The 25,475-nt window shown below is 38.3% G+C and overlaps 1 protein-coding gene across 6 annotated transcripts in view; it reads left to right on the top strand.

Moving 5' to 3' along the window:
* Window positions 1–24,866, top strand: part of SLC16A4 (solute carrier family 16 member 4) — a 39,331-nt gene extending 14,465 nt beyond the window's left edge. For 2 of the 6 annotated variants that reach the window (XM_044238884.1, XM_044238879.1), the window contains 3 exons: window positions 250–461; window positions 1,454–1,547; window positions 12,957–13,757. In XM_044238884.1, coding sequence (XP_044094819.1) covers window positions 250–461; window positions 1,454–1,547; window positions 12,957–13,117 — 467 coding nt within the window. In that variant the 3' untranslated portion in view covers window positions 13,118–13,757. Of the gene's footprint in view, window positions 1–249; window positions 462–1,453; window positions 1,548–3,074; window positions 3,502–12,956; window positions 13,758–21,376; window positions 23,191–24,776 lie in introns of those variants that run through there. The other 4 variants (XM_044238882.1, XM_044238878.1, XM_044238883.1 and 1 more) reach the window with 3 other exon arrangements.
* Window positions 24,867–25,475: the final 609 nt, after the last annotated feature.

The following is a 25,475-nucleotide window of genomic DNA, read 5'->3' as shown; positions in this document are numbered from 1 at the left end:
AAAACACCCGAGGGGTCTCCTACCCAGCTCTGGAGGAGTCTTTCTGCCACTGTATTAGATGTATTTGGAGTGGGTAAATAAATGACTGAATCTACTGACAGACATAATGAGACCATTTTTTGTTCAGATGGCCTCACCTCAGGAAGAAGTTGTATTACTCAGGAAAAGAGGTCTTGGGCAGTTACACTTTCCAAAGGGGCTAGGGAAATGGAATTCGGATATCACAAGGTCTTCTCAATCTTGTTCCAGGTATTACTGAGACAGTCAGTCAGATAATCTCTGGATGGGTTGCTGATCAAAACTGGATCAAGAGGTATCATTACCACAAGTCTTACCTCATCCTCTGCGGCATCACTAACCTGCTTGCTCCTCTGGCCACCACATTTCCATTACTGATGACCTATACCGTCTTCTTTGCCATTTTCACTGGTGGTTACCTGGCAGTGCTACTTCCTGTACTGGTGAGTAGACATACTCATTAACACTGTTAAACCATTTAGTAAAAGCAAGTATTAATAATAACCTCCCCAAAGAGATTACATATTTGGTATTAATTTTATAATTAAAAAAAAATCACATGCAAGGCCTAAGAAACCCTGGTGCTGTATCCTACCCACTTTTCATCTTACCTTTGGGGGAGGAATGGTGAGAGAACTATCTACATGAGACAAAAAAGAAGAAATGAAAGCAAAAAAGGGATCAGTAGGATTCCACTCTGCTTCTGTCTCCCAAAAGGTTAGGTAGAGTTGTGTTTACTTGTTTCCTTCAGCTCCAGAAATTTCTTTGGCTCCTTCTAAGATACCATCTTGAGGAATTCCATGAGAAAAAAAGGGGCTTCCTGACCGGTGTGGCTTCTCTCTTGTTGAGACTAGTCCTATGTACTTTAATAGAGATGTTGATCAATTCCTCTACTTTTACCCCAAACTGACTTCAAGTCCTGGGCACAAAAGGAACGGAAATACTTATACAAATATTTCATGGATTCTTCTGACCTGAAGTCAATATTCATAAGGGCTGTAGGATATTATACGAAGCTTATGTAAAAATCAAAACTTTCTAAAGCTGAAATCAACCTGGGAAAACTGACTTCTTACAAACCAATGGCTGGCATTTAGCCATACGTGGATTTGAGAATACCACTGTCAGATCAGAATGTAAATACCATTTCCCAATAGAGAAGAGCCGTGAGGATCAAGGAAGAAAGGTACCCCTGTGTTGCCTTAAAAATTTAAAATAAGAAACCCTTTGTTCCTTATTAATACAATGAAAACACTGCCTGCCTGGCACAGTAACTCTTCCCTGTTTGCCTCAGCTCTTAGAAGATACCAAGGCAAAAGGCCATCCAAAATCACCTCAGAAGTCAATTGTTCATAATATTTATCCCTTTGCAGGCATAGGTCTCAACAAGAGTTTTGCCTTCAATATGGCTAACACTGGATTCTAATCCCTACAGGTTGATCTGTCTGGGAATTCTAGAATACACAGGTTCTTGGGAATTGCCGGTTTCTTTGCTGGGGTGGCTGTCTTTTCTGGACCACCTATAGCAGGTAACAGCTTAACCACATTCTGAGCAAACTTCAACAGCTATGAAAGAAAATGCTGATCCATTATGTATGGTGACATGTAATAACAGTATCAGGTTAGAAACCTGAAGACATCTCTACTGTTCCTACACTCACTCTCACATTCAATCACTAATCCAGGAGAATCTGAGGATTCACTCAACATATAGTAGGGGGTTAATTAAGCAGCTTCTTACAATATCTTGAAGAGTCTTAGAGCAGGGATTGTATGTATATCTCCTTGCCTGGGGAGACATTTGAGAGTTTTAGAAGATTCTCGAAAACTGATGATGCCTTAAACCAACCAACCAACCACTATCATCTTTCATCTGAGCAGGAGTCCTTACAGACCATGAAGGCTCTCTGACCCCTCTGCTGTTCAGATGTGCTACTCGCACAGCTTGTCCAGGGCTTCCCAACCTCTCTGATTTCCCAAGAGGGATGATGGAGGCCCTCCATATCCTATCTGGACCGAAAGTGGGAGGATACCTGACCTACAGGCCAGGATCTCTGTGGAGAGGATGTGTGAGGCCAACAACTGGTGACTAGTAAATATGAGTACAGGAAAAATTGAGGGAGTTCTGATATTTAAGCTAGCTTTAGACTAAAGCATTGTTTTGTATGCACTTTTAACTTAAAGGACATTTTGTGCTTGCTAAACTTAATCTAAGACTCTGAAAATACTACTTACACAGAAATATTTCTAGGGAACAGACTTAAACTTCAGTATTTCACACACTACAGGTTCTCAGTGTTTAAATGTCCAAATTACTACGGCATTTCCAATCATCCACAAAAAGGCATTCAGCCTAAAACTTTCTTTTACTTCCTTCAGTCCTGAAGTGAGACAGAAAAAAGATACAATCTTGCCTCACTATCATTGTTTAAAAACTAAATACTATTTAGGTTTGCACCTAAATTTAAGACCTAGAAAAGGCAACCAGCAAAAGGGAAAGTATAAAATTAGTAACAAAAATTATTATTGGATGGCAAAAAACATACCATTACCTGAGGTTCAATTTAGGTGTACCTCTTCTAAAGGAAAAAGTTTATGCAAATATACAGCCAACTCCTACTTCTGTTTATGAGCCTACCTCTGCCCATTTGGTCTAGTTCAGCCTACACCTCACACCTGGAAAGCAGTGTCGAATTTTAAAGTCAGGCTCACAACTGTGATGTAGGGGCTGGTGATAGGAGACTAAACACTAGACACGCTTAGCAGAGCATTCTAGAGCTGGGGCCCAGGTCAGCGAGCTAGAAAAAACAGAACTCAAATACAGCTTGTCGACGCATCTTCTCAATCTTGATCCTTCTTCTACAGCCATCCCAGGGATGCCTTGAAATGTTCTAAGCCTATTAGGCCCCAAATATAGGGGGGTAACAAATACCAGGGCACAGAGTATCTTATCCAAATGATAAAAACATGTAACATGTTTAGAGATTTCAAGTTTTGTATGTTTTATATACATCTTAAAATGCTTATTTATTTTTTAAAATTTTTATTTATTTCAGAGAGAGAGAGAGAGAAAGCATGCACAAGTGCGGGCAGGAAGGGCAGAGCGAGAGGGAGAAACAGGCTCCCCCATGTGTGTGGGGCACTAAGCAGGGCTGAACCAGGACCCTGGGATCACGACCTGAGCAGAAGGCAGACGTTGAAACCGATGGAGCCACCCAGGCACCTCCTACATCTTAAAATATTGAAAGAGTTCAATACATGAGAAGACAAGGCAGGTTTTGTGAGGACTATTACTCTAAAGGAAAGAACAACAGATGTGTGTGTGGGTCTTGAATCAAATTTGTTGGGTCATGATCCTTTTAATTTTTTTAATGAAAAAGAATAGACAAGGGTACCTAGGCGGCTCATTCGCTCTTGGTTTCAGCTTAGGTAGTGATCTCAAGCCTGGGATTGAGCCACGTGTCAGGCTCAATGCTCAGCATGGGGTCTGCTTGAGTTTTTCTTTACCTCTGTCCCTCCCACTGGCACGCACGTGCATGCACTCTCACTTTCTCTCTCTCTCAAAAATAAATAAATAAATAAATCTTATTAGGAAAAGAAAAACAGGCTACAACAGAACAGATTAAAAAACACTGTGCATCACTTTATTTTAAACACTTAGTTCATATTAAAAAATCACACCCAGACCTATGTCATATAAAATATATGTGACGTAAAACATTTCTTATGGTCAGTGAGTCAAAAAAAATTTACAAGCCTTTTATTACCCGATGTCCACAGTATCCTAGCACTATATGTGAGGATAAGGAGAGCTAATGGAAGAATTTTTACCCACTAATTCTGAGGATATTATCCAGGTGATCATAAACTTTATAAATTCTACAAAATAGTCAAAGGAAGTGATAGGCTATTGCTGATAGCTTATATATAGATTTTTAGTCTGGGAGTTCCTCACAGTATTTTAAACAGGATTATAATAATATAAAATTCAGTTACATTTCCTTCTCTATACCAGGATCTCTCACGGACTGCAACATTATGCTAAGCACCTTGTTAAAGGGAGAAACTTCAGTAAAGTCCTTACTCAAGGAAACCATTCCTCTGTGAATCAAAAACAACAAAGAGAATTTTACAAAGGCCATTAGACTTGCTCCTAACTTTTGACTCCAGCAGCAAGGGCCAAAGAAAAATCAAAGATGTTGATTTCCAGATTCACTTGGCTCTGGACAGTTATGGGCAGTCACTTTATCATCTTCAGCTTTAACTAAATCAAAAGGCTTATTGGCTATAAAATATTACATTCTCACCAAACTGAGATTTTCCCAATGTAGGAGATGCTCACTTTGTACTTACCTAGTTCTGTTATTATCAAATTGCAAAAGCTGAAATTCCTATAAAAGATTACAGGCACTTTTAAATTAGGAATCTAGCAAACAGTAAAATTTTTCACAATAACCCTCAGTTAAAACACTAGTTTAAAACTGTATTAGCAATTACATTAATAGTATTCTTCTCCTTCTTCTATGAACATGAAAAAGAAAAGCCAAGTTAGTCCTACACAGCATATTTTAATAATTTGAGGAAAGAAGAAAAAAGTGTAATAAACCCATTGGAATCATCTGAGTTTTTAAAAAACACTTATCAGGGCACCTGGGTGGCTAAGTGGGTTAAGCCTCTGCCTTTGGCTCAGGTCATGATCTCAGGGTCCTGGGATTGAGCCCCGCATCGGGCTCTCTTCTCAGCAGGGAGCCTGCTTCCCCCTCTTTCTCTGCCTGCCTCTCTGCCTACTTGTGATCTCTCTTTCTCTGTCAAATAAATAAATAAATAAATAAAATAAAAAACACTTATCTTTTAAAAAATGTAAACAAAGTATATGGGCAAGAAAATTATTTATAGACCTTCATTAACTCTGAATATGATAAGAAACACAGTAGCAACACATGTATCAGATCTTGAATGAAAACAACAGACAGGGACTGAAATGGAAAAAAGTGAAAAATGACTCCTCATACACACACTACTTCTTCCATCCCACAGTCCCTGCCATTCCTAACACTCCATGGCAAATTCAGTGTTAGTTAATATCAGAATCTGATTTAGATTAGGAGAGTTTTTTAGGATTGTTCTACGTTTCCTGATCAAAGGTGGTCAACAGACCGAAGTGTAAGCCAAATGTCACTGCTCATTCAAACCCAAGTACTATTTTTTATAGGTGGATGGCGTCCAGAGCTACAAATTGGCCCAGGTGGAGGCCTTGGAAGGTTGTAGAAAATTAATATTTTAAAACCTTATTATATTTCTAGTTAATCCCTGTTAACAAAAACAAACCTGCAAAAAGCAATATAAAAACAAAAGTCATGCCTTAAGTAAACAAAGCATATAATCATATTCCCCAACATATATACAGGAATGTGAAATTTCTAATCGTGTTTCTAAGGCATCTGACATGTAAACTCAAAAATGCTAAAGGCTCAGTTTCACTTAAAAATAAAACTACCAAGGGCCCATATTAGCTGCTTATAAAATAAAACTAAATGCAGTTCCCCTCTCTTCCACATACCCCACCCACTGCCAACTTATAAATCCTTTTATTATGCTAATATATATTTTTAATATATTTAAGCCAATCACAAATACAATCTGAAAACTCCCTTAAACCTTCATCAATAATTATTTGATTATAACTTGGAATTCATTCAATATTTATCAAACAACTTACTAGCACAGCACTCTCCTAGCTGCTATGGGGAACATAGAAAAGATAAAAGTTATTCTTGTAATTCTTCCACAGCACCTTGGGTCATGGCATAGCACTGTCACATACACTACCAGAAATTAATACGGAGGACAATAGTCTTGAACCTTTACATTTAGAATTATTAGAATGTACATTTTTTCTCTACTTCATTAATTGAAAATTTGGTTAAGTCACTGTAACCTGGTTATTGTGAAAACTGGTTGACTCTGTTTTACCTTTTTTTTAAATTTAATTTGAATTCAATTAATTAACATATAGTATATTATTAGTTTCAGAGGTAGAGTTCAGTGATTCATCAGTTGTATGTAACACCCAATGCTCATTACATCACGTGGCCTCCTTAATGCCCATCACCCATTTATCCCTTCCCAAACCCCACGTCCCCTCTAGCAACCCTCAGTTTTTTCCCTATGGTTAAGAGTCTCTTATGGTTTGTCTCTTTCTCTGATTTCATCTTATTTTATTTTTCCCTCCCTTCCCCTAGGCTCCTCTGTTTTGTTTCTTAAATCCCACATATGAGTGAAATCCTACGATGATTGTCTTTCTCTGACTGACTTATTTCGCTTAGCATTAATACCCACTAGTTCCATCTACATCATGGCAAAAGGGTCATCTTTTTGAAGGCTGAGTAACATTCCATGTTTTACACGCACACACACACACAGTTTTACCTTTAAATAAAGGTATCCCGAGCTGTGGTATAATAAAAATGACCTTAAAAAATATTGAAGCTTCTATCAAGTCATAGGTATTTCACAAAAATTATTTTTTTTTACAAATTCAAGGAGAGCTATTTCTAAAGCTGAACAACTATAAGCTAGTTCTACTCCAGAGTAAGTTACACGGTTCCTAAAAAGGAAAGAGAATCTTGCTATTATTTGTCAACCTCACACCTCATCAGAAATACCATGGGGCAAACTGGTAATTTTACACTAATTTTTCATCTGTGTTTTGTAAGAGCAGACAATGGCTAAAATGGAAATTCACCCATCTAAGTTTGTCTCTGTCCCATTAATCCAGATAAGGTCATCTCCTCATGAAATGGTCACTCCCTCTCTCTACTGGAGCCTCATTTCAGATGTAATGTGAAACAATTAACTCCCTCCGGCTCCTCACTCCACCTTTTATCAACTCTGCCCTCTACAGTTTTATCACCTTGGCCAATCAGCTGAAAACTTCTCTATGACCTAAAATTTTATTTGGAAAACAAATAAAACAACTCAACCTTCTGATTTGCTATAAATCCACTTTGGAGGCTGGGGTAGGTAGAGATAACTAAGAAGGCAGAGCAGTGTTCTCTATACTCTAAATCCTGAGGAATATATTATACCCTGAAGAACCAAAAGAAAATAATGTAGATCATTAATTCTCTGTGATTATTTTCCCCATAAACAATAAGGCCCCAAAGAATTGTAATTTGCCTAAGATTAATGAATCCCTACAAAAATCTCAAAAATAAACTACAAATAGTTCTCTACTATGGTTAAAAAGAGGGCCAGGGTGGAGTAGTCTTTTCTTCACAAAGCCAAAAAAATCAAGCTTCAAAATCCTAACACAGGGGCACAATCCTTTTAATGAAATTCCTTGCATAAAGTACTCCTGATAAATCTTCCTTACATAGGGACTTTAGAGAGCTCCTGTCTTAAAAGGCAGTGAGGTTTGGGGGGTCTGGGTGGCTCAGTTGGTTGAGCAGCTGACTCCTGGTTTTGGCTCAGGTCGTAGTAAGCCAGCTGGTGGCTCCAGTGACGACAAGATCATTGTCCCTCTACACCTTGGAAGTCTGCCCAAAGCTGGAAGTTCTGGTTCAACACCCACTAGTCACTTACGGAATTCTCAACCACTAATTTGAACTAGCATCCAGGAACTTGGGAATTAAGGGCCTTATGGGTATTTTTCAAGTTTTAACAAGATAACCAATAATATACCTACAGTAGTAATCCTAATAAAAAGGATTCATGGGGGACCTGGGTGGCTCAGTCTGTTAAGCATCCGACTCTTAATTTTGGCTCCCGTCATTATCTCAGGGTCATGGGATCAAACCCTGTGTCAGGCTTCATGCTCAGCACTGTGTCTGCTTGAGTTTCTCTCACTCTGGCTCTCCCCCTGCTCCAGTGCCCTCTCTCTCTTAAAATTAATTAATTAATTAAATAAAAGGATTAATAACTCAGCTCAACAATCTAGTTCTGAGATATCAGGGATACTATTTTTTTATTAAGGATTTTTATTTATTTTGACACAGAGAGAGAGAGAGACAGAGAGCACAAGCAGGGGGAGCTGCAGGTGCATGGAGAGGGAGGGGCAGGCTCCCTGCTAAGAAGACAGCTTGATGTGGGGCTCGATCCCAGGACCCTGGCATCATGACCTGAGCCGATGGCAAATACTTAACCAACCACACCACCCAGGTGCCCCAGAGGTACTTTTAGACAGGACGTTACCCTTATTTTTAAATATGTATAGCTTTGCCCATAAAATGATGCAGAATAGTTTAAAAGTGTTGACGTCTAAAAAAATTTAGAATCCTATTTTAATATCAAGTTTGACAGACTATTAAAAAAACTCATTTGCGGAACTGTTTATGGAAGCTGAGCCCTACATCCTTAATCGTTTTCAATTATCAAAAGAAAACATTATTAGACATCCCTGCTTAAAATAAGGGTTAGAGCCAGAGGCATAGGAAAATAATTTGGACTACAATTTTCTTGTGCGTAAGAATCGACTGGGTCACCCCATGATGAATTATGCTTAAGGGAAGCCAAGGACTCTGCACGATGAACTCACATCTCAGATGAGTCTGAGGCAGGTAGTCTGTAAACACTGAGGAAGTGCTTATACGGCACTGTAGCTTAGGCAGTCTGTACCAGCTGCTAGTGCACTACTCCTCAGACTGCTGGCTCCATGCAGTAGACACTTAGATGGATGCAACACTCCTTTGGATCATGGCTAGTATATTATCTTGTCTTTCTCCGTCATTCAAAATGCTTTTGCTAGGACCACAAAGGAACCCTGTCTTTTAAATGTCAACTTAGGTGTTTACATTTAAAGTAGTTAGACTATGATAGGTTCTTAACTACCAACAATCCTTTCTTTTAAAAACATACCCGCATGTTTATAGCAGCAATGCCCACAAGAGCCAAACTATGAAAAGAACCTAAATGTCCATCAACAGATGAATGGATAAAGAAGATGTGGTGTGTATATATACAATGGAATACTATGCAGCCATCAAAAAAAGAAAGCTTGCCATTTGCAACGATGTGGATAGAACTAGGTATTATGCTGAGCAAAATAAGTCAATAAGAGAAAGACAATTATCATAGGATCTCCCTGATATGAGGAATTTGAGAGGCAGAGTGGGGGACTTGGGGGGTAGGGAAGGAAAAATGAAGACGGGATCAGAAGGGAGACAAACCACAGGAGACTCTTAATCTCACAAAACAAACTGAGGGTTGTTGGGGGGAGGGAGAAGGTGGAGGGGTTATGAACACTGGGGAGGGTTATGTGCTATGGTGAGTGCTGTGAAGTGTGTAAGCCTGACAATTCACAGACCTGTACCCCTGGGGCTAATAATACATTATATGTTAATTAAAAAAATATATACCCACAGAAACCTTGAACTGTTTAGGGTTAAAAGTGCATTTGTACACAGCTTTTCCATACTGCTTCCAAAAAAGCACAGAGATCTAATAAAATCAGACCAAATATACAGTCTTCTTGTACTTTTGGTGGTGGGAAAAGGCTGATTTTTTCTAACCAAATAGATATTTCAATACCAACGAAGCTCTGAATTTAACTTACTTAGTAGCCATGTAAATCTTAGCTTATAACAGCTAATACATTCACAAAACAGTCAATAATATGAAATAACCCTACAATCTACATTTCATTCGTATTTTGCAAATTTTATAAATATAAATATAAAACTAAATACTCAGCAGCACAGGATTAACCTACCGAATGGCAACTGGATCTTAGAAATAGAATTTTTTTTTTTTTTAAGATTTTATTCATTTATCTGACAGACAGAGATCACAAGTAGGAAGAGAGGCAGGCAGAGAGAGAGGAAGGGAAGCAGGCTCCCTGCCGAGCAGAGAGCCCGATGTGGGGCTCGATCCCAAGACCCTGGGATCATGACCTGGGCTGAAGGCAGAGGCTTTAACCCACTGAGCCACTCAGGCGCCCCAGAAATAGAATTTTTAAAGTTTACTACTATCTCAGCTATCAAGTAAGAGTAAGAGGAAACAAATTATTATTATTATTATTTTAATTTTTATTTACTTAAGAGAAAGAGATCATGAGCAGGGAGCCTAACACAGGGCTCAATCCCAGGATGTGGAGATCATAAGCCAAAGGCAGATGCCCAAGCAACTGAGCCACCTAGGTACCCGAAGAGAAACAGATTAAAACTAATTATTTCATTAAATTTCACATGGAAATACAGGGAAAGTTCTAAATTATGCTAAATAATTCCCTGCCCTGGTAAGAAAATATATTAAATATATTTTCATCTTTCAGAAACATTTTGACTTTAAATGCGTTTATGAAAAGCATATTACCAGTTTTCTAGGATTTATAAAGACAACCACCATCACCACCCCCCATTTTCCACTATTTTTACCTACACCTTCCTGACTTTTTAGCAGCACAATCTACTTCCTTAACTAAGAATTACTACTCTTTTCCAGAGCATTACTTCTAATGCTTACCTTACAATTCAATAAATCTGCTATACTGGTGGGAGTAAAGCAAGAATGACAAGGGATATAGGAAGGGATGCTGGTGCTTTCTGTACTTCCTCCTTTCTAGAAATTTGAGACTATAACTTACCCATCTCTTTGATATCTCAAGGCTAATCACAATCAACATTAATACAAAAACTTGTCCTAGTTAGTTTCTCTCCACTTTTTTGCTTAACACTGAGAAACATTTAACTAGTTAGAGGTCACTGATCCAACAAGAAGTTAACAGGTAAAAAGCAGGTTAAAGGTAGCTAAATTTAAGAGGCTATAAAGCATTCCATTTATTCACTATGTCAAGAACAGGAAACTTAGGGGCACCTGGATGGTTCAGTTGTTAAGCGTCTGCCTTCAGTTCAGGTCATGATTCCAAGGTCCTGGGATCAAACCCCTTGTTGGGCTGCCTGCTCTGCAGGAAGCCTGCTTCTCCCTCTCCCACTCCCCTGGCTTGCGCTCCCTCCCTCCCTCTCTCTCTCTCTCTGACAAATAGATAAAATCTTAAAAAAAAAAAAAAAAAAAAAAAAAGAACAGGAAACATAAAGCTAATGAAACCAACAAAAAACTAAATGTTTATATAAGAACCAAATTAAAAAAAAAAAAAAAAGTAAAGGAGATAAAGACATACACAATCAGACCAAAAAGAGAAGAGGGTATACACACTCACTTGCTACACATTCAGTGAGAAATCAGGTTCCAAATATAAATGAAAAGATACAACATAAAACTCTATGAGGCCAGATATTTCCATCTGTTTCATTCACAGATATACCCCCAGTACCTAGAACTGTTTGGCACATAGCACCAAAACTTCTTTGAATAAATAATCAAATAACAGCTTTAACTTTTTAAGGTATTTTGGATTAAAAGCCAATTTTTATCTACAAACATAATATGCATATACTACTTTAGAAAAGAGGTTCTGAGTGTGGTCAGTGGACATCTAGAAGTTCTAAGACCTTTTTACAAAGCCTTGGAGGTCAAACTATCACAATAATGATACTAGGACGTTATTTGCCATTTCACAGGGCTGACTTGTACAACAATGTTTAAAAGCCAGTTCCTTGTACAAATATTCTTTGCCACCATACACTCAGTTCTTTAAGAAAAGGGTTTCATTTAAAAAGTTCTGGTATGTGCCATTAGCCAATGGTACCCACTCATTCTTCCTTTAAAAGAACATTTGATTTCAGAGGGACTTATAGTCATCATTTAACCCACCTAAGTAATCATTTCCTTTTTTTTTTTTTAAAGATTTCATTTATTCATTTGTCAGAGAGAGAGAGGGAGAGAATGCAAGCAGGGGGAGTGACAGGCAGAGGGAGAAGCAAGTTTCCTGCTAAGCAAAAAGCCCAACACGGGGATCGATCCTGGGACCCCAGGATCATGACCTGAGCCGAAGGCAGACACTTAACCAAATGAGCCACCCAGGCGTCTCAAGCAGTCACTTCCTTTTCACATGTTCTCAAAGCCTCCTGAACCTTCCCTTCATAGCCCTTATGACATACGTTAAGTCTTGTAGTTAATACCCAACTCACATGAAACTGTACAGTCTGTGAGGGCAGAGAGCACGTCTGTTTTGGCTCATTACCATTCTCTCCTCCAACAACTAGCACACTGTTGAAAATGTAGCTTCAGTGAGGGAAAAAAGATACTACTATCACTTTTTTCTTTGGAAAGTAGTAGTAATTTGCTATTATTTTCTTTGTAAGAACAGTGACCTTCTAATAAGATTCATCGTAAAATCAGGGGCGCCTGGGTGGCTCAGTTTGGTAAGTGTCTAACTTCGGCCCAGGTCATAATCTTGGGGTCCTGGGATTGAGACCCACGTCAGGTTCTCTGCTCAGCAGGGAGTCTGCTTCTCCTTCTCTCTCTGTGCTCTCTCTCAAATAAACAAAATCTTAAAACAAAACAAAACAAAAAGCATCACAGGGGTGCTTGCGTGGCTCAGTCATTAAGCATCTGCCTTTGGCTCAGGTCATGATCCCAGGGTCCTGGAATCGAGCCCTGCATTGGGTTCCCTGCTTGGTGGGAAGCTTGCTTCTCCCTCTCCTACACCCTCTGCCTGTGTTCCCTCTCTTGTTATGTCTCTCTCTGTCAAATAAATAAGATTTAAGAAATATAAATAAATATATATATATATATATATATATATATATGTCATAAAATCAGATGGTATATATCCCTAATTTTCCCCAGTTTCCACTGTAAGACGGCAGATGAGTTCTGAGTCCACGATGACTTTCTCCTCCACAGGGTTAAGTCCTTAACAAGGTGGAACAGATTTACCTTCATCAACAGAAAATAAGGCAAGCGGCTAGACTAACTTCCTAATGGGTCACAATACATACTAGCAAAGAGAAAAGGCTCCTTCCCTCGACACAGTAGAGGGCTGAGAACTACTACCTGAAATGTCTGCTTCACTAACAGAGACCACTCCTTCCTTCCAGGCTGGTTATATGATCACACCCAGACATACAGCGGGTCCTTCTACTTCTCTGGCACATGCTTTCTCCTCTCTTCAGTTTCCCTGTTCTTTGTACCTCTGGCTGAGAGATGGAAAAACAGCCTGACCAGAAAGGAAAAGGACTGCAATCAAGCAAGTGCTTAACAAAACACAATCTAAACTAAGAAGTCACTGGAAACAAAAGCTTGGAAGAAGCCAGTTTCCTCATTTGTAAAATGAGAAGGCAAACAAGACCATTTTTAAGGTTCTTTTTTGCTTTCACATTCTGAGGAATGTCTAATTAACAGTGAGAAAAGAATAATAGCCACTTAAACTAAGCCTTTGTTAGTATTTAATCAAAAAGACTAAAATATTTATCAGTCAAAACAACTACCTTAGGTATTAAGCAAAAATCTGAATGTACTTAATTAAAAAATGACCAAACTCTCAATGGTGCCTTGATAATTCAGCCACTAAAATATGTGAAGATGAAAAACCATTCTCATTAGCTTAAAGAAGTATTAAATGTAGCCACTGGCTGACTAGAACTCTGAAATATGAATGAGTGTCAAAGCCTTTTTGAGTGACTAGTATGGTGATAAACATCCTCCAGAAAGTTATCCTTCCTTATTAGAAGTAATTAGAAGTAACCTCTGTTTTCATTATTTTGTTTACTAAATTTTCTATGAAAAATGTATATTGTTATGTAATAAAAAGTAAGAATTGCCAAAAGAGAAGGGGGGGCAACTGGGTGGTGCGGTTGGTTAAGTGCCTGACTCTTGGTTTCAGCTCAGGTCATGATCTCAGGGTTGTGAGACTGCACGTGCTCCCTGCTCAGTGGGGAGCCTGCTTCTTCCTCTGCCTGTGGCTCCTCCTACTTGTGTACTCTCATTCTCTCTCTCTTACAAATAAATAAGATCTTTAAAAAAAAATCCTTTATTTCGAATCATTTGAATAGTATTCCTTCCCATCCAAACAATATTACTTTTCATTATATCTAATAATCTAAATACATCTAAATTATATCTAATAATCTAAAATATTCAAGCTTAATGATCTAGATATGTCTTTAGACTTAAAAGTTTCAGGGGCACCTAGGTGGCTCAGGTGGTTGGGTGTCTGACTCATGGTTTTGGCTCAGGTCATGATCTTGTGGGATCGAGCCCCACAAGGGATCTTGTGGGATCAAGCCCCATATTGGGCTCCACGCTTGGCAGGGAATCTGCTTGGGGTTCTCTTCCTCTCCCTCTGCCCCTCAGCTATGCACTCATGCTCTTGCTCTCGCTCTCTCTCAAATGGATAATAAAACTTAAAAAAAAGAAAAAAGGCACTACAAGTTTTACATGAAGGTTGAATAAGTTGCTTTTAATGAAAGATAAACTATGTTTTGTTCTGTTTTTTAAAGATTTTACTTATTTATTTGGCACAGAGAGAGCACAAGCAGGCAGAAAGGCAGACAGAGGGAGAGGGAGAAGAAGGCTCCCCACCAAGCAGGGAGCCCAACCTGGGGCTAGATCCCAGGACCCCAGGCTCATGACCTGAGCAGAAGGTAGATACTAAGAGAATAAGCCACCCAGGTACCCCTAAACTATGTTTTTTAAATATAGAATAATTATGTTAAGTAGTTAATAATGTCACTCAGACTAAGCAATTACATGTGATTAGAGAGCCCTTCATTTCATTATTTGGGTGATTTTAAGAGGAAGAAAATACCTAGAGTTCTCTGTAACACCAAGCTCCCTTATAATCTCTTTCACAAGACTCCTTCAAACTACTGTTGTAAAAATTAAATAATTAAAATAAATCATTTAAAATTAAGTTAAAAAATTGGACCCTGAGATCATGACCTGAGCTGAAGGCAGAGGCTTAACCCACTGAGCCACCCAGGCACCCCAACAACTTTATTTCAACATCCAATATATACCCATCACTGAGGGAGGCACATTTTATGTATTATTTAATCTTTACAACTTTAGAAACAGATAGCATGATGCCCGTCTTACAATGAATAAAGTCAAAGAAATTAAACATCCAGTAATTTGTGAAGTCACAATTCATACAGACTGACAAGAAACCCTACACTGTCACCCCTAGATCACCCTGACTTCTCACCAGCACCACAAGATTATGAAGCTGATTTAACTGGAAGCGTTATAAATTTGTTCTAACTCAAACTGGCATAAAATTTTATAATATCTAGATTGAAATGAAAAGGAGAATGCAAAGTACCGAAGAACCAGAACAAACTAAAGCAACAAAACACATCTGCTACAGTGCAGTAACAATGTAACTATAACGATAATTAACATTTTAGGTCTGCCAGTATTCACCTAATCTTACCAAAGAAGGTAATGCTTGAGTATAGGCCACTTGTAATTAGCTCCTCAGTACTAAAATATTAGTTGTAATGTTTGTAAATTTTAAGCCTTAAAATATACATAAATGTATTTTTGTATTTAGTAGAGCTATGATAATTTGAACATAAAAGTTCAGCATACTTTCTTGTCAGCTACTTACTGGCTTATATTTGAAACTCTTGGGTGCCTGGGGGGCTTAGTTAGTTGAGCGACTACCTTTGGCTAAGGTCATGATCCCGGGGTCCAGGGATCAAGTCCTACATTAGGTTCCCCGGCTTCTCCCCTCCCTCTGCTTGCCACTCCCCCTGCTTGTGCTCTGTCAAATAAATAAAATCTTTTTAAAAATTTTAAAAAATAAAACTATCAAAGATACCATTTCTTGCTATTACTCTAAGACGTGCCATATATATTACCAAAACAGAAGGAATTTTCTACATATGTTGATCATGAAGTACTATTTCTGATACTAAAACTCTACCTTTATGGTACCTTTAACTTTTGAAAGTTCCTTCCTACCCATTATCTCATCATCATGTCAAGGCTGTAAGGAAGCTGAATAGGTATTATTATTCCTATTTTATACTTAAGGAACAAAAGCAAATGAAAACCAAGTTATTTGCGGAAAGTTACAAAGCTAGTCTTTAACAGAGCCAATTCTGAAACCCAATTACCAGTGCTGATTAGATCACGGCCCCTGGCTTTCCCTTCTTTAATGATTGTCTAGAAGATTAAAATTTAATAAAAGCAACAACTACACTTAAATGGACTGAGGTGGTAATTTTGTGATATTTTCTAAATAATCTAGGCATATTAATATATGTGATGCTATGCTTGTTTGCAAAAAGTTAGCTTAGATAATAAACTTGTCCTACTGTAAAATCAGCTTTTTCCATGAGAAAAAACACACCATGTATTAGTATTTGATTTTAGTTATTTTTATGCAAGACAATACAAAACATGGACAGTGGTTTCTCTGAAGACTTGAATACAAAAAAAGCCCAATACTTTTTAAAAACCTTAAGTGTTTCTCTTAACACAAAACCAACTTGTAGGAGGCTTTATGTACACATATTTACCTCATTTGCCTACTCATTTCCCACAAATATCACCCAATTGTCTCAGATTTATACCTCAGGTCTTAACATATAACAAACAAAAAATAACAGAAGTGACTGGAATCAACTTTGTAAATAAATCAGTTAAAATTCCTGTTTTATTTCTGAGAGGTAAGCTGGTATTACCTATAGTCGCTGAGACAAATGACAATCATTTCTTTAAAAAAAAGGAAAGAGGAGCACCTGGGTGGCTCAGTTAAGTGTCTGCCTTTGGCTCAGGTCAGGATCCCAGGGGTCTGGGATTAGAGCCTCACAGCATAGCCTAGAAGCAATGGGCTCCTTGCTCATTGGGGAGTCGGCTTCTCTCTCTGCCCTGCCTCTGCTCATGCCCCCTCTCCCTCTCTCTCTCAAATAAATAAAATCTTAAAAAAAAATTTAAATTAGAAAAGAAAAGAAAGAAAAGGGAAAAGAAAAAGAACCTAATCCCTGGTAACATTCCAACAGAAGCTAGGATATTGTGAAATCTCCTTCTACACAAAATAATGATCAATGGTAGGCTAGTGAAGCTTTTCTTTAGGGATACAGAGAATAAACTTAGATAGGGTAACCAACTATCTGGCTTGGCTGGAAACAAGAGTTCCTGGGACACAGGACTTCCAGTTTCAAAACCAAAATGAGTTGGCCACCCTTATACTCTGAATGTCTAGATATTTGACAGTGCAAAGCTAAAACCTGAAGTTTTCTTTTAGCAACTGCCCCCCCCAAAAAAGAAGAAAATCACAAATTCAATTCTGTTTTTACCTCATTCAAGCCCCAGCGAGCAAACAGAAACAGGCTACACATTAGTAGTTAAGAAAGGGAGGCATACATTTTTAATGAGAATCCACTTTCAGGCATTATCTGCCCAGGGACTTGGAAGTAATGGAAAACTTCCAGTTTTCACTTCTACTATTTTTACAGAAGTGACAATTTGAGCTGAAGTAAAGCCAAGATGTCCCAACTCTTTGGTTCATGTCAACCAACAGGAATGTTTTAGCAGGGAAGAGAAGTTTGTCAGGACCAAGGAAATGAGAAAATTAAGTGTTAAAGAGCAAGGGCCAAATTGTTTTTCTTCCAGTATCTCAAAGCTAGTCAGAGTTTAGCATAATTTGCATACATCAATCTATAGACTGGAGTTCTATCACACTTGATTAAACAATTTCAAGACTAAATGCCCCAGCTGTGTAGCATAGCCCTCTGAAGCCATAGCAGTAAGAGGACTCACCAACTGGCAGGTGTCTTAAGGTCTACAAATAATGGATGCCTACCTGGATGAAAACAAATGTATGTGCCCAACAGACGACCTCATCCTGCTTGCCAAAGAGAGGAGAAAAACTAAAAAACTGGTCAGTAGTACAGTACTTGTTCTATAATGGAAAGAATAGGACTTAGCTCAAAAGAAGAGACTTGTAATTCATGCAGACTTTTAAAATGTCCTCTGTACATATTTTATATTCCAATTTTTACTTACCAGAAAGGTTCAATAGAATAAGATCTAAGAGGATAAAAATCAATTTTATAACCCCCAAATTAGAAATAACTGAAAGTGAGAATTGTCACACTGAGTTCAATTGTTTCAAGAAATGTGAAGTCAGAGTCACAAGAAAAATAAATCCATATTTAAACCCTCCTATTATAGTTAATGACTTGATGTCAGTTTCCACTCAAGTGAAAATTAGTAGTTGATGTTTGAGTTCTAGTTCACCGACGTATTTCCTTACTGAAAACTGACACCATGCCAGTTAATAAGATACGGGTTTATAAATATGGAGTTTAAAAGAAACTTACCCTTTCCCTTTGTGCAGCTCTGACTTCCAACCCAGTTTCTATAGAAACAGGAGGACAAGTGCCAGTGCCAGAAGTCTGCCAATTAGAACTCATCTTTTAGTTGCTGAATAATAAAGTCATATCCCAAAGTCGGCTATAGGTTTTTGATTGTCAGTAGTTCCTAAAAAGAAACCCAGGAGGAAAAAAAAGATGTTTAACCGATTATTGTACTTAAATATTCTCCCTCTTTTAAACTTGGCTATTAAAAAAGGTGGAGGAGGTTGATCCAATACCATACATGTTAAAAACATTTTATTAGAGCTTCAGATTATCTCTAAACTTAAGGAGCAGCAAAACTTTCACTGGCTTTCTATTGCATTCAGCAAATTTAAGAAAAGGTGTCTTTGAAGGTTCAAAATACCTTTACACCCACACACTGAAGGAAAAAACCACTCATGTATCACAGAAATAAAGTACTGTCAACCACCAAACCTTAAAAGTTGGATGAATTCATTCTTTTCTGTGAAATGTATTTTCAGTAAGATTATACACTACAGACAAATGAAGTTTGTCAGGAGCGATAAATGATGATATAGGTTAAGTCTCCACTAAAAACAAACATCTCAGGTCTCAGGAGAAATCTATAAATCAGAAATGAACCTAGAAAGGTTTTCTGGAGAAGCTGACTGCCTCCAAAGCAAATATGCCAATTTAAAAACTAAAACATTGTGGAATGTGAATAATCTTGCTCCATTTCTTCATTTGATATCAACAGGATTGCTTGGTTTTTTAGAGTCATTTATCATGAAAATTTACAAAGCAAAAATCATTCCTGTATCTAAATTGATACAGTGCAATTTAGAGTAGTCCCTGATCATTCATACCAGACCACTCTCCTTAATATATAGATCTCAATATTTATTATGTTTTTATCACTGATTAATATGAATTAGATTCTTGATTCTTACTGCTATGTGAGGAAAATCAGTTCATTTATGAAGTTACTATCATATTACAATTAAAAACCAAAGCAATTCAAACCCACTCCTCCATCCTGTCTATATCCATCCCCATAGAGAGATCTAAACCTGCCTCTACCAAATTTTCTAAAGTACGAGGCAGCTATCAGCAACTATAGCACTCAACTATCCTCAAAAATAACATGTTCTATCTCACAATGAAAAGAGTAAACTAGAGCAGAATAGGAAGGAGAGAAAAAAGAAGCATAACAAAAGAAGCAAGAACCAATAAGCAAGAACTAACCATGACAGGCAACAACAACCCCTCCCCCTGTCTTGGGGACAGAGACCTCTAGTAACTTCCTGGTCACCAGAAGCTCACTACCTTCTAAGAACTCTATTCCTACTTTTCTTGATGAAGATATTTTCTGAATGCTTTCAAGTAAATGTCACATCCTAATGAACAAATCAGAAAATCTTACCCATGAGGAGTAAGATTCTAATCATCCATTTTTAGCATAGAAAATATTTATGTATCTATAGCTTAAGCAATGCTTCTTAAACTTTCAAGTACATACAAATTACCTGGGGATCTCATTTCACACAATGGGTCCGGGGAAGAGCCTGTAATTCTATACTTTTAACAAGTTTCCAAGTGATGGTTATGCTACCGGTCTGAGGCCCACACGTTAAAGGGTTAAGGCTACTGAAAGACTAAGCAACATATATATATTTTATATATATATATATAAATATATATATATTTTTACTGTACTCTGAAAGTTTTTAGTTTTGATTTTCAAACAGTGCTTAAGAGGCTCATTGTGTGTGTTCGTGAGGCTGTTTAAGACCTGTTTCTGGAGCAATGGTTGTCAACCCCGACTACACATTAGAATCATCTGGGGCCCCTCAAGCAAAAAATAATACCAGGGCCTTGGCAAAGTCCCGCTCCACCTAGATCAATTTAAATGAATCTGAGTGATTTGCAGGCACTGGCACTAAAAAGTTCCTCAGGTGATGCTAATGTAGAAGCTAACGTAGCTGGAACCGTGTATGACTATAGCAGAAGCTCTTCTGACAATGGCCTGAAAGCAGAAAGAATAAGAAACGACATGTTGAGGAAATAAGATGTACTCGGAGGAAGATTGCTTTGATGTGAAATCTCACAGCGGCCGGCAACTCTGAGTCTGAAGAGGAAATACAATCTCTACTATGCTTATTTAAATAAAAGAACACCACTGATCTCTGAACAAGAACATTTTCAGTCTTACAGTGAATAGGAAATGCTAATATATCTTTGGAGGAAATATCTTTGACTTGTCAGCAGCTGAAAGATTTCCTATTTTGAATTACTTATATTGCATCTGTCTTCAATTAATGTAGCTACTTAATTCTTTAAATATTTGGGTAGCTATTATCTGCCAGGCATTATTCTAGATCTTGGGAAAAGTTGAAGAAATTTGTGTTACTTTCCTGAGACAGGTAGTCAAATCTTGATCAAATCACATCACTCTGCCTCCTGGAAACTTTCACTGGCTTTCTATTGCATTCAGCATTTGTCCTTTGGCCCTTACACTTCACTATCTTCCTTCTTCTACCAAAATGTCAGCTCCATGAGAAAAAGAGAAACTTGTCTGTTTTCTTCACTAATATTCTCCCAAAATCTAGAATAATTAGTGGTACATAACAGATATCTAAATATTTAAAGAATGAATTAATTCTATACTAATTGAAGACAAATCCAGGTTACATAACCCAAAATAGGAAATCCTTCAACCATCTAGAAGCCAAAGATAGACTCAACTTCCTAATTCCATTCTGTCTCAACCCTATCAGTAACCTGCTTCAGAGGTAGTAGATATAGGTGCGGGGCATTCATGGAAAACAAGTTGCTCGTGTACATACACAAACTCATAATCCTAGAATCACTTTCATTTTAATTTAAAATACACTGAATTCATAGTATTTTTAGATTAACACCTGAAACCTCAAGGATACCCCAATCAGTTTCTGGTTGTGCATCCCCTACCCAAACTCACAAAACTTTCCTGGTACTCCTTTAGCATTTTATAAACTTTTTAAAGAGTGGCCCTTCTTACAGACTGTTATTAAGGCAAAAATCACATACTAAGCTAGACTGAATTCCTTGGAAAAATAATTACACAACTATAAAGGTTACTTAAGTGACAAATTTAAGTGGTAAGTTCCCTGGCATTTGCAGTTTCATTCTGTTTGTTTCTTTAACAGCTCTGAATTTATCCTCTGGAAATACCTCCTCTCCGCCTCAGAGACAGAACACTACTCTGGCTCTTCTCCTTGGGAATCTTTTCCATACCATTTCCCCTTCCCATGCCTTATAGACATTACCCCAAAGTTTATAGTTCAGCACTCTACTCTCTCTGGGCCAGTGATGCTCAACATGTGGCCAAGCACCACAAACTACATCAGAATTACCGGGGACGTTCATAGACCAACAATGACTCCTGGGCCATGCCAGCCCTAACAAATCCCAGAATGCATGGAATAGCAGTCAAAGGCCTGAATGTTTCCCAAAAACCACCAGCGCTGATACATTCTGTAGCTGGAAACCCACTGCACAGACATTTTCTTAAGTTTGCAGCTTTATCCCATCCCAGCCTCCAGAAAAAACTGAGGTCTGACAGCACAGCAACCAAGAACACTAGGTGAAACAAAGGCCTGGTTACAACCCTGGCTCTATCAGTTCTAGCTGTCAGATTATGGTCTGTAGTGAAACTTAACTGAAACAATGTGTGTACAAGCCTTGGCAGAATGCTTGGCCCAAGTGGGTATTTAATAAACAATTGCTATTATTAGTACTGTCCTTTTCCATCAACCTGCCTCAAACTCATTATGCATCCTCACTTTCCACCTTCCTCAAACTGCCTTGCCTTTCAGGATTCCCTCCCGTGTTCTGTTGAACTGACCATTTCACAAGTTTTCCAGGCTTCAGCCTGCTCAACTTTTCCATTGATCAACAAGCTGTTTTGTTATTCATGCTTATCTGCCCAACATCTCAATCCCAATCTCCCTCATCATTCCACACCCTCCTCCAACTAACAAATTATTTGTAAAGTCTTTCTTGACTATCCCAGCTTAAAGGAAACTTTTAAGTTCATATACTCATAGACCCATATCACCTGTAAAAATTCGTTAGCAATTAATCAAAAACCAGCCTGTGACATCTCTTACAACAGTCTTAAACTGTGAATTTTCCCCCTGATATTTAACCATTTACTTGTTTATATCTAGTGTCCCCAATGACAGTATAAGTTGCTGACATGGGTAGGGCCTATTTGATACTTTCCATCTATATGCTCAGCACCTTACTTCTTAAGATACAGTCAGCATACAAATGATTATACAGCAACTCTACCTGAGAGCTTAATGTTACGGCATTTGAGTAGAAGCATGTTAAGTAATCTGACCTGAAGGTCAAAATCTCTTCTTGGCTGCTAAGAACAATCTTGTCTGAGGTTTGAAGGAATTCTGTCATTCAATAAATTGCTTAGGGAACCAGAGGGAGATATAAGTGGTGGTCAGATAAGCCATAATCAGATAACCTGTTGTAAAAAGAAAAACAGATGCTGCAACCAGCCATAAGCACTAAATTTACTGCCTCAGATAAACAGCTTGTAAACCAGAATGTGACTTAAGCTACAGAAGTGGCAATTCACAGACTCTAAGTTGTATTACTAAAATCCAGGTACTCCCTATTCTCATTTTAATACCACAGCCAGGCTTTTCAAAATAAGCCCAAGTCAATTCAGAGATTTTCTTGAAATAATTTCCTTTATAGTAGAATCCTATATTTAGACCATATGAAAGATACTGAGAAACCACACAAGGAATTCAAAAAGGCAGGTCCCAACTTATAAAACCAGAACTCTAGATCTAACACTCAGCCCAATTAATAATTTTTCCGTCATGGTATAGCTATAAATAAAATGATTTCATGAATAGTTTCAAAAGATTGTCATGCTGTGTACCCTACCATTTTGCATGATATGCTTTCGTATACAAATAAATGTTCTATTCACAAACTTTTCTTCTTGTTCTTGAGATGAAACCCGAGATCTTAGAAAGATACCAAACATGTAGAAACACGCAGTGTCACATAATCTTCCTTAAATCATTATAGTGATTTAAAATACTTGCTTACTAGCTGGAAAAACTACTTAATGGGCTTTCAGTGCGGACTAGCCAGAGAAAGAAAATACATTGGAAACTGACATTTCCAACAGGTATAAAACATCTGAAGAAAATGTAGGTGAGATCATCTAGCAGTTTTAGATGACAGCCAACTCATACGCAGAGGTTTTAAAAACTTGTAAATCACACAATGACAAACTGAAAGGCAAAAACACGCAACTGCACTTCACCTTTCCCCTTTCGAAAGAGATGAAAAACCAGAGTTTTGTGAAAAAGAAACATTCAACATTTCAACTCTACTTAAAATAAAGGAAACCTAGTTTTATCATACACTAAAAAAGCCATGCTTAAATCAAGTTGCCAAAGCCTCATACCAGTATTAATTGGTGGGGCGGGATGGGGGTGGGCAGTGGATTGGAAGGGCTCAGAAGGCTGGTAGGACTAAAGGCACAACAAAAATGGTAAGAGCAGACAAAAGCTAGATTTCTCGTTAACACTGCCGATTCACTTCCCAAAACTGTAGTTGCCTATTTCCATAATTCAATCTCTTTGCAAGCCAAAAAGAAAACTAACCATTTTGGCTAAACTATCATTCCCAGCATGATGGTACTTTTTTTTTTTTTTTTCTGGTGCTATATACTAACCCAGAGGTTTAGAATCAGTGTTTGTAATGGCAACATTTTACAGTAGTAAGTTCTTCCAGTACCATTAAATCACCACAGAGGGTGAAAGCTAGGGTTAATGGAAAATGTCCAAACTTTACAGGACACCAGGCTGTTAAGTCCCAAATCCATGACCAGGATTTTAACACTTTTGGCTCCCACGATACAAAATCTTTCTCACACGATAAACTGAAAAAAAATTACATACATATAAACACCAAGTACAACAGAAGTTCTGGCCCAGAATTTTACAAACACAACACTTTGGTAAGGAGAGGAAGCTAGTGATAGCAGCAGAGCGCCTCAAGACTTCCAATCAGAGAAACAATATTCCCACCAGTAAAAGCCCTCACCCTGTTAACCAAATGCATTTTGACCTCTAAAAACCCTCTTACCTGTTTACAAGAGTTTATACAGCTGTTTGCCACTGGAACACCACCTTGCAGAGTATAACCGTGCCATCCTTTGTTGATAATCACCTGTTGCCTAAGTAAGCATCATCCCGCATGGAGACAGACAGCACTAGGGCTCTTCCATCCGAGGTTAAAATTCAAAACAAGCCCAACAAGCCTGCATTTCAAGGTGGTCTTCGTCTGCAACTAGGTAAGTTTAAAACTGGCAAACAACAGTGGTGTCTGAAGCCAATGGTGCAGCACTGCTGGCTTCCTCTTGAACTCCAGCGTTGTCACTGTGCACCGAAGTCTCCTGCTGCAAACAGGGGAGTTGTTCTCCTGTACTGGGAACAGCTTCCAAAGCTCAGGAGCCCCTGTACAGGATAACGCAGGAACTAAAGGCAAACACTTTCTCCTCCTTAGGGACGCCTCCATTTTTTCCTCACACTCTGTACTACCAACCGAAGTGACCGGGCCTGAGTGTGCGTTCGTACCTACGAAACCGTCACGGTGCATGCACATCCGAGGCATGTGGAACCACAGGTCAAATAAGGCACAGATACCACAGTAACGGTTCTAATTACACACGCTAGCTCTCAGGAACTCTTCATCCATTCAGAACTAAACCCATCACTGCATAACTCTGGTAAGAAGCCCCTGGAGACGGAGGAGCTCCTCAAATGTGTCAGGAAAGGCTTTATTAACATCATCATTAACATTTAAAAAGCAAACGGAGCATTTCTCCTTCTTTTGGCAATTTGGTGCAAATGTTAAGTGCAAGATAAAGCAATTTCAAACTTCTCTTCAAATTAAAAATGAAACTAAGGCCAAACGTGACGGGTGAACAAAATAAATCAAAACTTAAATTTCAGCAACTCCGGCTCTTCAAACCAGCAAAGCCCCCGACTCGTGCACTGTGTTGAGGCTTACGGTGCTTGCCCCGGCTTCTTGTGTGCCAGCAAACAGCACCATTTCCTCATCAAGTTGAGGACTGAGAGGCCAAAGATCCCCTTCGCTGCAAACAAAGGGGGTCACAGTAACACTAGTGATCCTTCAGAATTGACACACCGTGATAGTCAACATGATGGTCTCCCTGCTTCTTGCTCAAGACATACAAGATCT

The sequence above is a fragment of the Neovison vison genome, chromosome 2 (genome assembly GCF_020171115.1).
Source record: "Neovison vison isolate M4711 chromosome 2, ASM_NN_V1, whole genome shotgun sequence".
Classification (NCBI taxonomy): domain Eukaryota; kingdom Metazoa; phylum Chordata; class Mammalia; order Carnivora; family Mustelidae; genus Neogale; species Neogale vison.
The sequence above is the reverse complement of the archived record's forward strand: the minus strand, read 5'-3'. Positions and strand labels throughout refer to the sequence as shown.